This window comes from Ochotona princeps, chromosome 5 (genome assembly GCF_030435755.1).
Source record: "Ochotona princeps isolate mOchPri1 chromosome 5, mOchPri1.hap1, whole genome shotgun sequence".
NCBI classification, from domain to species: Eukaryota; Metazoa; Chordata; class Mammalia; order Lagomorpha; family Ochotonidae; genus Ochotona; species Ochotona princeps.
This window is the reverse complement of record NC_080836.1, coordinates 50,120,398-50,134,862: the sequence shown is the minus strand read 5'-3', so window position 1 is coordinate 50,134,862 and position 14,465 is coordinate 50,120,398. Positions and strand designations below refer to the sequence as shown.

General features: G+C 39.3%; 1 protein-coding gene across 5 annotated transcripts in view; it reads right to left on the bottom strand.

Annotated features, from left to right (window-relative positions):
* The window catches only part of UBR3 (ubiquitin protein ligase E3 component n-recognin 3), a 182,350-nt gene that overhangs the window by 22,153 nt on the left and 145,732 nt on the right, over positions 1-14,465 (bottom strand). For all 5 annotated transcript variants that reach the window (XM_058664610.1, XM_058664614.1, XM_058664611.1 and 2 more), the window contains 3 exons: positions 10,684-10,789; positions 6,932-7,035; positions 27-151 (listed from right to left, as the gene is read on the bottom strand). In XM_058664610.1, coding sequence (XP_058520593.1) covers positions 27-151; positions 6,932-7,035; positions 10,684-10,789 — 335 coding nt within the window. The remainder of the gene's footprint in view (positions 1-26; positions 152-6,931; positions 7,036-10,683; positions 10,790-14,465) is intronic.

The window sequence follows — 14,465 nt, the reverse complement described above, 5'->3', positions numbered from 1 at the left end:
AATGACAAGGGTAGAGAAGGACTGACCTTTTTGACAGCTCCCATGTGTTTCCAGGCTGACCTATCTTCCTCACTGCATTTAACTGAAAGTGCTGCAAGAGCCTGTGTGTAGAGTAGGGTAAAAAGCACCTTCACAATGCAAGTGAAGTGTTCTACAAGAAAAACAGAGCATTATTAGTTCTTTGGAATCTAGACATGCTGATATCAAGATAATTTCACAAATATATGCCTTTCCATGCATGTGTAATTTCTTTCTGCTCATCACTTAAGTAGTTAATAAAATGAAATTGCAATATACTATTGAATGTGTTACTGAGTGGAGCTGAGATTATGAACGCAAAAATCCCTCTATTCATCCACAGAACATGTAACAGAGGCATTTATCAGAATTGAGTTTAAAGTATGTTCCTTTTTAGAAGACCAGAGTGCTAACACCACTTAACTTTTGAATACTCAAGATACAGAACCACGGCAAATTCCCTTCTGGGCTTCAGGTACCCCAAAACTTCTTGGTATTTAAAACCAACACACATTCTACTTCTTGAAGGATAAAAAGTTTATAAAAAAAATATACAATGATATGAAACATTTTTTTTTAAAAAGTCCTAACATTTAGGCTTCTAAGTTTTGAAATTTAATTACAACTACAGCAATTCTAAAATAGTAGTAACAATATGACAAGTGCCTGACAGACTCTGGTACATGTTAGGCACTTAATAAATAGGAATTGAATAATCACATTAACAATGACATTGTGATTACCTAGTAAGTTGGAAATTTGCCTCAACTGTCTTATTTCATACTCATAATAGCCTCAATTCAACAACTCAATGTCAGAAGGATGTGTGCTTGGTTTCCAAGTTAGCAGGCACTCGGGTCAAAACCTACATCCACACAGACAAGGTTTCTTCAGATTCAGGATTCCTATTACATTATGCTGCTCCTCTAGTAACTAGATATCTTAATAACTTAATAACTTAATAGTCTGTTCTCAGAGTCAAATTTGTAGATACATTTGATACTTTCCTGTGTCTTTCTCCCCATATTAAAACACCTAATTAATTTTCTTAATTAAACTTTTAAATAGTTCTAAAGTCTATTTTAAAGTAGAAACACAGGTGAACGAAATAAAAATTGATATAATAGGAAAAAATTAAGTTCTATAAAAGTAATAATTACCAAATCCTGTCAATTCTACTTTTAAATATTCCCAACATCAATTTTAACATCCTAGACTAGACTTCCATCCTTTCCTGCTTAGACTCATAATCCCAGCTTAAGTGGTTGTATCAACAGCAGGCAAGAGCCTGGTAATTGGTAATTCACAAGGCCAACTCACAAGACTCAGCATATAGTCATATTCATGGCTATGATTTATACACAAATGAGCAAAGGGAAAAGGTACAAGGGGTGAGACCCAAGGAAACTTTCAGAGACCTCTCCCTGTAGAGTTATACAGGTTGGACTTCATTCCCTCAGCAATAAATTTAATTTACAGTTCTTACTTCCTGTGAAGGCTGAATTCCTAAGCATCAAAACATTGTCACTTAGTTAACATCTGTCACTAAGAAAATCTTAAATGTCCTGGCATGAAATTAAAATAGCTAAATCCAACAGACTTATAAATGTTTACCCATATTTCATAATTAATAACCAAAAAAGGAATATATAATGTATCATGATCAACATTACTTGGACAAGAACTTGACGCTGGGATAAAAATGACTGAATCTAAGTATAAGTAAACAAGATTTTCTTTAGTGGATAGAGCATGAAAACATATTTATTAAACTGAAAATGCAATGAGTATCTACTCTACCATATATGTTGAGTTTTACAAGCATTTTTCAAGGAGTCACTAGTCTCTTGGGGAGACATCGTTACTTAATAAACACACATTTATCTATTGACATGCCTACAGGTACCATGGCTAGTACAGGTGCTGAATACGAAAATAAAGCAGGATTCAGCTATTTGTACAGGTCCCTTTTCTATTAGCTGATGTAGAATAAAAATAATACCAAATGTTTCAAGTTTGCTTTAGGATAAGGCAAAGTGTAGGAAAAACAAGAAAATCTTTGGGAAATGGACAGTACAATAAACAGGACATAATCTGAAAGATGAGATCACAAATTCAATTCTTTTCATAACATTACCATGAAATACTTTGGTAACACATTCAAACACTTCACTGTTTCTATAACACAATTAGCACAAATCAGATATGGGTTTCAAATTTTCTTTAGTCTTCCCTTTTACAATCTGGAATCCCTAACTGCATGTGTTCTGATCCTTTCTGAAAAGTCTAATCTTCAATAAAAAACCTATTTGTGATATGCTTCTCTCTGTGGTAAGCTCAAGTATACATTTTTTTCTCTTTGAAAAATGAAGAACACAAATCGTTCAATAAGTTTTCCTTCTATCAACATAGAATGAAGAAAAGTTCCAAAGTCTGTATAACAATGAATAAGATAATTAATGCTATTCCCATGGGTGTACTTTAATCAATTGAATTTGGGGTTCAAAACACTGCCAACATTCAACTAGCATTATATAGATGTGAACAAAATCTATAAGTTTAAACAAAAGAAATACCTTTACTGGATTTCTAAATAGAAAATAAACAACTTAAAACCAGGAAACAAATCAATATTTTTTTAGTCCATCCATCTATTCCACATAATATTGAACATATTATGTACCAGGTATTCATGAGGGATAAATTCATAAAATGGTACTATTGGAAAGAATTCACACAGGGAGAAAATTTTAAAACTCTATTATTATGATAATAAGACAAATGTGTGAAAAGAAAACTGTAAACAAGTCACTATGAAGAAGATGGGATATTAAAAAGAAGAGCTTTTGGGCCTGGCGGCGTGGCCTAGCGGCTAAAGTCCTCGCCTTGAACACACCCGGGATCCCATATGGGCGCCGGTTCTAATCCCGGCAGCTCCACTTCCCATCCAGCTCCCTGCTTGTGGCCTGGGAAGGCAGTCGAGGACGGCCCAATGCGTTGGGACCCTGCACCCACGTGGGAGACCCGGAAGAGGTTCCTGGTTCCCGGCTTCGGATCGGCGCGCATCGGCCCGTTGCGGCTCATTTGGGGAGTGAAACATTGGACAGAAGATCTTCCTCTCTGTCTCTCCTCCTCTCTGTATATCCGGCTTTCCAATAATAATAAAATCTTTAAAAATAAATAAATAAAAATAAAAAATAAAAAAATAAAAAGAAGAGCTTTTATCAGTTAACACTGAAGGTGAAAGACTGCCAGGAGCTAGTACATAGAAAATGAAGGAAAGGCGAACGTGTTCCCAGCTCTCCTGTCCTAAAATAAAAAATAAACTCGCTAAGTTCTATCCACACTCAGCTTGTTTTCTCCTCTCCCAGTGCGACCCCACAAGCAACCCGTGGCATTCTCTCTGCTCACTATCCCTCTTCTCCACCATTCCTCTCATTTCTCATCCCACCATAATTTTACAACAAAAGCAACTTTCACACTGTAATTTCTTACTATAGAACAATTTGTCTATGACCAGCATTTTTCAGGAGAATTTAGTAAATAATTAATTCTTTTAGATGTCAAGATCCTTTTGAAAATCTGGTAAGAGCTGTGGAATTACTAAGGAAAAAATGCGTGTTTACACACAAAAAATGTTCTATACAATTTTAGAAAACTCACGGGCCACTGCGCACAGTAATCAACTCTGGAACCACAGACTGAAAAGCCTGAGTCTGATGAAGCTAGCAGAGACTGCTGGAGTCTTATCAACGCATAAGAGTCGGGCCCGGCGGCGTGGCCTAGTGGCTGAAGTCCTTGCCTTGAACACCCCGGGATCCCATATGGGCGCCGGTTCTAATCCCGGCAGCTCCACTTCCCATCCAGCTCCCTGCTTGTGGCCTGGGAAAGCAGTTGAGGATGGCCCAAAGCCTTGGGACCCTGCATCCACGTGGGAGACCTGGAAGAGGTTCCAGGTTCCCGGCATCGGAACGGCGTGCACTGGCCCGCTGCGGCTCACTTGGGGAGTGAATCATTGGACGGAAGATCTTCCTCTCTGTCTCTCCTCCTCTCTGTATATCTGACTTTGTAATAAAAATAAATCTAATAAAAAAAAATTTTTAAAAATCAATGCATAAGAGTCAACCTGAAGAACAGAAACAGTACAGCTGAAAGGCAGCAAATATACATGAATTCACATATTAACACTAAAAATCAGAAAATCACCTTTGCGGAATGCCAAAAAGAAGTCATTTATCTGAACACTAGTAAATTAAAAATCAAGGATTTAATCAGCCTTTATTCTTTCAAACCTATCAATGAATAAACAAGGAAGAAAACAAATAGAAAAATGTTGAGTTTACTCAACAAATAAAATAATGAAGAAATAAAGCTATGCAATCAACCATAACCTCTAATATCACAAAGAGAGAAACAATGGGAAAGTATGTAAGTATTTAATGCCATCAATGAAAAAGAAAAAATAAAAAACCAGCACACATGAAAACCAGGAAGGGAGGGGGCAGACCCAGTAGGGGGAATATAGGGCTGCTCTCCTGTTGGACGGCTACTCCCACTGGAGAGTGTGAGCTGTGATGGATGCAGACCAGACTATGCAGGGTTACAACACCTGTGCGCCTCATGTGGACTAGATCAGGGAAAAGCCAGGCTGGGCTGATTGTTTCTATTGGTGCAAACAAAATTAGAGCGGGTGAGGGTTGGTTGGGCTTAGCTGCAGCATCAGCTGGCAGAGGCTGGCAAAGGGGGCTAATTCTCTCAAGTTAAATCACAGAATCACCTGCAGAGTGCATAATCCAGGAGTGGGAGTGGCCTAGAAGGGAAATAGTGGGCTCCTCCCTCTTGGGTTACCACTCCCACTAGAAGGCACGAAAACCAGGAAAGGGGCTGGGGTGGCTAGACAGAAAGGCACCCAACAACATCTGTGTGGGCTGGATAGTGGAGCTGGTTAGATGGAACTAGGCTTCAATGCCCACTGACATGTATGAGAGCAGAAGGGGATGTGGGACAGACTGGACTAGTCTGCTACACATACTGGCAAAACAGGGTAGGGGGCGGGACTGGTGGAGATTACTGTGGATCAACCCGACCAGGCTGCAGCTCCCACTGGTTTATGTGAGGGCTGAGTGTGTGCTGGGCAGAATCAGGCTGGACTGCAACACCCATTGGTTCCAGTGGAAGACTGGGCTGGAAACAGAACCAACCCAGCAATTGCAACCACCAGCTGATTGGGGCAATGGACTGTGCTGGGCCCTGTGCTTGCTAGCACATACAAGAATCTGGTCTGGGAACACCTCAGACAAAGTTTCTTTAGGGATTTCCCCAATCGAACTGCCAGACTCAGAACCCTAACCATGAAAAGACAGAGGACAGAACAAGTCAATCAATTACCTCAGCCATATGTTGGCAGTGAACAACTGGGCAAATGGAGACCCTATGATGGACTATGTCAATCAGTAGATTCTTCAACGACCTCATTGTGCTTGGAGTAGAGAGATTGGCAGCAATTCATAACTGTTGAACTATCAAAACCACTTGAGCAAGACCCTCGGAGCATGCCCCACATCAGGGACCTGGGGTGGGTGGGAGACTGGGTGGGACTTCTCCCTTAATATCCCCCTTTACCTCAGATACATGAAGAAAACAGTGTGGAAATAATAGTCTTACCTACTTTCCTGTAGCCCTTGAACCTTTTTACCCTAATTAACTATGTAAAGATTGTCAAAAATATAATTTAAAAAAAAAGAAAAAATCAATTGACATATAAAGGAATGTCAGTTAAAGTCACAGGAGACCTCTCACAGGAAACTCTACAGGCAGGAAGAGAATGCAGAGAAATGTTCCAGGTTCTAAAAGCAAACAATTGTCGGCCCAGGATAACATAACCAACAATGTTCTCCTTTGTCTTTGAAGATGAAATAAAATTCTTCCACAGTCAAGAAAAGTGAAAAGAATATGCCTCTTCCAAACCTGCCCTACAAAGGATACTTTAAGATGGTCTCATGACAGAGAAGAGGAATCGCACCCACCAAAACCAAAGGCAAATGGGAAGAACATCCCAGTAAAGTAGCAGAAGACTAAATCAAGAACAACCCATTGCTAAAATGACAGGACCAAATTACCACCCATTCATATTAACCCTGCATGTAAACGGATTAAGCTCATCAAACATCATAGATTAGTAGACTGGATTTAAAAGCAAAATAATATGAATGTTAATACAATAACATTATGTTAATACTAATTTAAAACCATGGGACATCCTGCGTAACTCTACGATAACTAACATACAAAATATGTATGCAACAAGACAAGAAGAAGCATTAAGGCGGACAGTCTGTTTTTTTTTTAATTTTCACTTATATCATCACTTCAACTATTTAAATGGTTTTTTTCTTGAGATTTATTTATTTGGGAAATTAGAGTTACAAAATGACACAGAGAGAAATATCTTTCTTCCACTGGTTCATTCCTCTGATGGCCGTGAATGGCTAGCACAGGGCCAGGCCAAAGCAAGGAGCCAGGTGGCAGGATCACTGGGCCACCCTTGTTGCTTCTCCCAGGCCATTATCAGGGAGCTGGATTGGAAGTGAGGAGCTAGCACCCGAACCATTGAGTGTGGGCACTGGCATCATAGCAGCTTAATCTGCAAGGTTACAATAGCAGCTCCCAAACAAAGGTTTTCAACAGTGTTTTCCTAATGTCTTTATCTCTTCCTGACTAAATAGTTAAAAATACAGCCACAAAAAAAAAAATTCTTTATTTCATTGTCATTTTCTTAGACACTACAAGTCACTAACAAAAAAATTTATCACAAAAATTTTCATCTAACTGAATGTTATATTTGTTCCATTAAATTCTATAGGATATCCCTAATAAATGCATATCATCTAAAATCTGAATTACAAAGACATACCTTTGCGTAAGGGCTGTGGCATCATTAAAATCTGGATAAGCAGAAGGGATGTTACGTCATGGTAAAGAATTGGAACCTCAGGTTGTTGTTCCTCATTTCCCAGTCTAAAAGAAAAATTTGTAACAAATTTAGACAGAATTATATATCTTCTCTGAGTAATTTACTTTATATACTGTAAATATATATTTATTTTTTTTTAATTTTTTTATTAATTATTATGCATTATGTGACAGTTTCATATGCTCTGGGAATCCCCCCTGTAAATATATATTTATGTAACAGAAATAAAACTTTCATAGGCAACTAAGAAATCCCAAAAGAAAAACTGGGGATCTATTTTACCTAATAATAAAAATTTATACTAATTATCTTTAACCGTCTTATAAAAAGTGACACAAAAATTTATTAAATCACACCAAAGTAAACTAGGACACATTAATGATCTTGAGTATTTCTGATCTCTTAGATATGAAAAATAATCATTAAACAGAATATAAAAGAGTAAATTTCATGACCAATCAGGTTACTCACTCCTAGGCCACTTACTATCACAACAAACTTAGCACTAAAGAACAAATGCTCACATTATAAAAAAGACAGTTGAAAAATCAAGTTACATGAAAGAGTATAATTAATGTCTCTTATTAAAAACTTTCAACTTTAGAGTGAGCACAAAATTCAAATAGTCTTTTAATATCTTCAAGGATTCAATAAAATAAAAACCAAAGCAGAACTTAAAACATACTGTAAAAGACAAAGCAATAAACCTTAGGAATATGCATGAAAAACTCAGTAAAATAGTTTATTGTAAACATTTTTTAAACTTTTATTAGATTTTTCTACTGTATGTTTAACTGTTTTAAGATTTATTTTACTTTTTATTTGAAAGGCATAGTCAAACAAAGAAAAGAGAAAAAAGATTTTTCCATCCACTGATTTACTCTCCAAATGACTATAACAACCAGAGCTGAGTTGACCCAAAGCCAGGAGCCGGAAACTTCCTCCAGGTCTCCTGGGAGCGCAGGGGTCCCAAGGACTGAGCCATCCTCTGCTGCTTTCCTAGGCTATAAGCAGGGAGCTGGATCAGAAGTGGAGCAGCTGGGCCGGTACAGGAACTAGTGCCCATATGGGATATCGGTGCTGTAGGAGGAAGCTTGTTTCTTTTCAGTCAGCAAATACATATTTATTTTCCCAATCTTCCACACCCTATTGATACAGAAATGGTGGTAAAGTACACATTTTCTAGGGCCCAATGTGATGGCTCAGTGGCTAAAGCCTCGCCTTGCAAGCACTGGGATCTCATATGGTCACTGGTTCTTGTCCTGGCTGTTTCACTTCCCTTCTAACTTCCTGCTTGTGGCCAGGGAAAGCAGTCAAGAATGTCCCGAAGCCTTGGGACCCTGTACCCATAAGGAAGACCTGGAAGAAGTTCCTGGCTCATGGCTTTCAATTCCAGTGACTGTGGCCACTTGGGCAGTGAACCATCTCTAAAAATAAAAATAAATAAATAAAATTTTAAAAAATGAAAGCTAAATAAATCAACGGGTGAAAAGTGGTCCTTAAATACTTAAGGGTTGGGCCCGGCACCGTGGCCTAGCGGCTAAAGTCCTCGCCTTGAACACCCCGGGATCTCATATGGGCGCCAGTTCTAATCCCGGCAGCTCCACTTCCCATCCAACTCCCTGTTTGTGGAGGGCAGTCGAGGACGGCCCAATGCATTGGGACACTGCACCCGCGTGGGAGACCCGGAAGAGGTTCCAGGTTCCCGGCATCGGATTGGCGCGCATCGGCCCGTTGTGGCTCACTTGGGGAGTGAATCATCGGACGGAAGATCCTCCTCTCTGTATATCTGGCTGTAATAAAAATGAATAAATCTTTAAAAAAAAAATACTTAAGGGTTGAACTGGCACAATAGCCTAGTGGATAAATTCTTGCCTTGCACCCGCCAGGATCACATATGGACACCAGTTATGTACCGGCAGCTCTATCTCCCATCCAGCTCCCTGCTGTGGCCTGGGAAAGCAGTCAAAGATGTCCCGAAGCCTTGGGACCCTGTACCCATACGGAAGACCTGGAATAAGCTCCTATCTCCTGGCTTTGGATTGGCTTATTTCCTAACCAGCGAATGGAAGATATTTCTGTCTCTCCTTCTCTCTGTATATTTCCCTTTCCAATAAAAATAAATAAATCTTAAAAATATATACTTAAGGGGAAAAAAACTGAAACAAATGAACCTAACTAGCAATCAAGCTGATAAAACTACCACACAAGAAATACTACTTCAAGAGACTTAAGAACACTATTTTGATTGCATATTTCCAGTGATATTCTAGTCTAAGGACAAGGAAAATTTACAGTGAGTAGTAATACTGGTATTTTTTTAATTGCAATTATATAAGCAAGTAGCCATATCAATACTATTAAAAAGTAAGATACTTAGGATAAGAGAAAAATGAAAAAAACAAAAAAATAGATTTAAAAGCTTGCAATTTAATGCTCGAGATCTTTTTCTCTATGATAAAAGTAATTTGCATGGCACAGCAGCTAGACTGCTGTCTGAGCTGCCGATATCCTATGCTGTAATGGCTAAGACTGATTTCAATTGATTTCAAGTCTTAGCTATTCCATTTCGAATCTGGCTTCCTGCTAATACACACCCTTGGAAGCACCGAGTGACAGGTGAAGTACCTGGATGCCTGCTACTCTCATGGAAGACGCATATGGGATTTGGGGCTCCTTGCTTTGACTTGGCCCAGACCCAGCTGTTGGGGGCATTCAGTGAGTTAGTCAGCACATTGGGGCAGGGGAGGAGCTCTCTGACCTACTGTTGAAATAAATTGGTAAAACTAAAAATACTAAGCAAAATTCATCTCCATCAGTGAATTGGCCTATAAGCAATGATACCTTAGCAGTTAACTATATCACCTAGTATCCAGCCTGTGATCTATTAATACCATTTGCCATCAGAAGGAACAAAATGGAGAAATGGCTGACTTTAGGTATAAAGCAGGAAATGAACCTGGGTCACCTGACTGACAAAGCTAGGATATTTTCACAGACTGTTGATCTTGTACCTAAAGCACAACAGTCAACTTGGCAAGATTCTTATTAACCTAGAGTAATCTGTAAGGAAGAGAACAATCACTGTAATAGAGAGAAACCTATCAAATATAAAAATCCACTGGTTACCAGTGGAAGCTGTGAGTACATCAATTCATTGTTCTGAAACTTCATTAACTAGGAAATAAATTAAATGTTCAATCTTCCAAACTATACTTCAGAGTCAACAAGTAGGTGACATGAAAAAGCTCTTTACAGAATCACCACAACTAATCAGAAAAAAAGGACTTTCTTAAGTCACTGTTTGTGTCATGTAATAAAACACTGGATTTAGGCCAGAATCATCAGGGTTTGCCAAAAACATCAGGAAAGACAGTAAAAGACTGATGGAGAACTTCTTAAACACAGGAATCACGTTAAGGGCACCTGAACCCACTAGTCAAAGGATTATATGAATGTTGTATCTTCACAGAAATCAAAGGAATTTTTTAAAAGATTGTCTCACTTAGTAGGAATTTTATGTACTTCTTAAAGTATAAAGGTAAGCTATCTTCAATTTATATTACATATATCTGCATTGCCTAAAAATATGAAAAAAGTCTCATTTTCATTAGAAATCTCAATCCTTTCATATTTGGCAATTCTTCAAAAACAGTTTTTTTAATCGATTTTATTCTTTCAATAATACTTACTGTGAATTCATATCTTCTACTAACTGTGTGAGTTTCCTCCAGGGATTGAACTCAGAATCAATGCTATACAGTCGCATGTGCAAGGCTAATACATGGAACAGCTGATCTGCATAAATTAAAGAACAGATCATTAGAAAGTCACAGAATTCTTCCATGACAATCTGATAGCATTAGTTACTCCACACAGAAATTTGCTTCCTATCCCAATGACTATTATTTGCCAAGTTTAATTCCTATGACTTCAGGCTCTCATTTTAAGGTAAACTGTATAATATAATTCCAAATAATTTAATAGTGACTAGCCTTGTGCCCCACACTCGAACACAGGAAAAATTTGTTTTCCTCTCCTGCCACAGATCTATTTTTTTCCCTGCTTTATGCTGCAGACTTGACAACCTATACTTCTCACTATTAATGGTCTCTCCATAACCAAATGTTACAACTGAATCTTAATTACTTACTTTGGGTAATATGGATAATATCTTTGTAATTCATTGTTAGGTAAAGTTCTTTTTTTTGCTTAATATTTTTCCGTAAGTCTTGTTTAGATTAAAGTGTTGCACTTGGGGGTTGGGGGATGGGTATATAAGGAACATGTGTGGGGGGTCTTCTGAGAGCACTGAAGCTATGTCCAGATTAAACCAAAGATCCCCACCCTTCCCAGAGAATAAAAGCTGCCTGGTAAGGCTGGCTAAGTGTTCCTCTCTGCTCAGAAGGGAGACGCTCTCTGTTCCCTGTTTTAAACCTTGTCTTGTCTCTGATTTTTTCTTCTCAATGTTTTTCCTCTCCACCCTGGTTCACACCAGCAGACCACGGGTAGCATGGCATGGTGTGTTAGTTGCGCTATGGTATGTGTATGGAAGTTTCAGCTGATTGCTGCAAGATATAGAAGATCGATAATGTATGAAAAATAAATTTTCTACTCATGAGGCAGGATAGAGTATCACTTACACCAAGTTTCAATCAGATCTTTCTATCAACAAACAGAAGAAACTTAGTGGTCCATAGTGATAGCCTCATGGCTTTATTTAAATTCTATCACACTAATTTTTTCTGAATATATAATCTATACATTTAAGAACTTTTAAAGACTTGAGTGTTTTAAAAACTAACTTCTAAGGTCCAGTGCCTTGCCTTATCAGGCTAATTCTCCACCTATGGCACAGACACCCATATGGGGGCTAGTATTTCCTGGCTGCTCCATTTCCCATCCAGTTCCCTGTTATTGTTCCTGGGAAAGCACCAGAGGATGACTCAAGTCCTTGGGCCCCTGCAGCCACATGAGACTCAGAAGAAGCTCCTAGATCCTGACTTCTGATTGGCTAAGCTCTGGCCACTGCAGTGGGGTAAACCAAAGGATGAAATATCTGTTTCTTTCTCACTATATCTCTTCTGTTAAAATCTGATTTTCAAAAAAAACACATAAATCTTAAAAAATTATTTAAAAGGTTGAAAACTAATTATGTCAAGAACCTAAAGTATTAAAAATTGCAAAAAGGGGGCCCAAATGCCTAGTGGCTAAATCCTTGCCTTGAATCTATCAGGATCCCATACAGGCACCAGTTCGTATCCCGGCTGCTCCACTTCCCAGTCAGCTCTCTGCTTGTGGCCTGGGGAAAGCAGTGGAAGATGGCCCAAAGCCTTGGGACCCTGCACCCACGTGGGAGACCCAAAGAAGCTCCTGGCTCCAGGATCAACTCAGCTCCAGCCGCTATAGCTACTTGGGGAGTGAAACAGCGGATGAAAGACCTTTCTCTCTGTCCATCCTTCTCTCTCTAGATCTTTCTAACAAAAATGAAACTTTTAAAAAAATCATCCTGATACAGATTTTTCAAAAAATTTTTTGAAAGATTTATTTATTTTATTACAAAATCAGATATAGAGAGAGGAGGAGAGACAGAGAGGAAGATCTTCCGTCCAATGATTCACTCCCCAAGTGAGCCGCAACAGCCAGTGCTGCGCCGATCCAAATCTGGGAACCAGGAACCTCTTCCAGGTCTCCCACGCGGGTGCAGTGTCCCAATGCATTGGGCCATCCTCGACTACTCTCTCAGGCCACAAGCAGGGAGCTGGATGGGAAGTGGAGCTGCCAGGATTAGAACCGGCGCCATATGGGATCCCAGGGCGTTCAAGGCGAGGACTTTAGCTGCTAGGCCACGCTGCCGGGCCCAGATTTTTCAAATTTTAAAGAATTATTTTTTATTTGAGAGAGAATCTTCCATTTGTTGGTTCACTCCACAAACAAATGCAAATACCAGAGTCGAGCTGGTCCAAAGCCAGAAGTCAGGAGCTTCTTCTGAGTCTCCCATCTGGCTGCAGGGGCCCAAGACCATAGGCCATCCTCCACTGCTTTCCCAAAGCCGTTAGCTGGATGAGGTGGAACAGCTGGAACTAGAACCAGAACCAATATGGGATGCAGGTTCTGCTGTGTCACCATACCAGTTGCAGATTTACTGAATTTTGAGTCCTACCTGAACCTGTCTTGGGAAGGCCAGACCAAATGATTTAAAAGGGCTTTACGGGCTGGACATTCCCCATCCAAAATTTTAAGAAAACAAAACTCAAAATAGTTGTATGTAAAACTATTTCAATAATCCTCTAAAACAGATATTGATCAAGTTCAGGGTCAGCTTGGAAATTCTGTGACAGCTAACTATTTCTAAACACTTAAAAAATCTAAAATTGATACTTTTTTTAAGCACCACTCAATGTGGTCATGAAGACATAAGGAGATATAATCCTAAAGACTGATAAATTTGTTCTACATATACGTATATATTTAAATGTTTATTTAATTATTTTCATTTGTCTGAAATGCAGAACAGAAAAGAGAAGGTCAGGGTAAGAAGGGGAGACAGACACCTTCCATCAGCTGTTCTTCCCCAAAGCCCACAACAGTTAGGTCTGGGCCAGGCAGGTCAAGGCCTAGAGCCAGGAACTCCATTTAGGTCTCTATGAATGAGTGAACCCAAGCACTTGAACCATCAATATACATCCAATATACATTTAAGGAAAGCTGGATAAAAAGTAAAGCAGCCAAAATTAAGACCAGTGCTGAATATGAGATGTGAGTTTAACAGTGCCTTGTTCTGTGATATCACAATGCCTAGCTCCAGTTGTAGCTTAAACTGTACCAGAGTAAGTCTAACTGAATCTCCCTTTCAGATCATTCAAGAGCTCAGGCTCTGCTTTCGAAAGGCAAATTTTCAGAGGGAACAGGAGAGACATCGAGGCAGAGATATTCCATCTGCTGATACACTCCCAAAAGGCTATAGTAGCCAGAGCTGAGCCCATCTGAAGCCAGGAGTTTGTTCCAGATCTCCCACATGGATATAGGAACCCAAGGACTTGAGTCATTCTCTGATGCTTTCCCATGCCGTAAGCTGGGAGCTGGAGTGTAACTGGAACAGCCAGGACATGAGCCAGCACCCATATGGGATGCACATGTGCAGAAGCTTTGCCCACTATGCCATGATGCATGCCTCTAAACTTAAGGTGACTTTTAAGTAAGTTTTAACTCAGTGACTAATTCTATTTAACATGTTATTTCATTGACAACCTCTGTTTCCTATTTATGCATTCCTTAAAATGGAGGGAAAGTTCCTACAATAAAACTTGTTTTTAAAATTTTTGTTTAAAAAAAATAGCAGTGCTACAGACAAGAAGGGAGAGAGAGCAACAGAGGAAGGGGAAGAAGAGAGGGAGAGGGAAAGTGAGAGAGAAGAGAGGGAAGGAGGGAGGGGGAGAGAGGGAGGGAAAAGGAGAAAGAGGAAGAGAGAAAG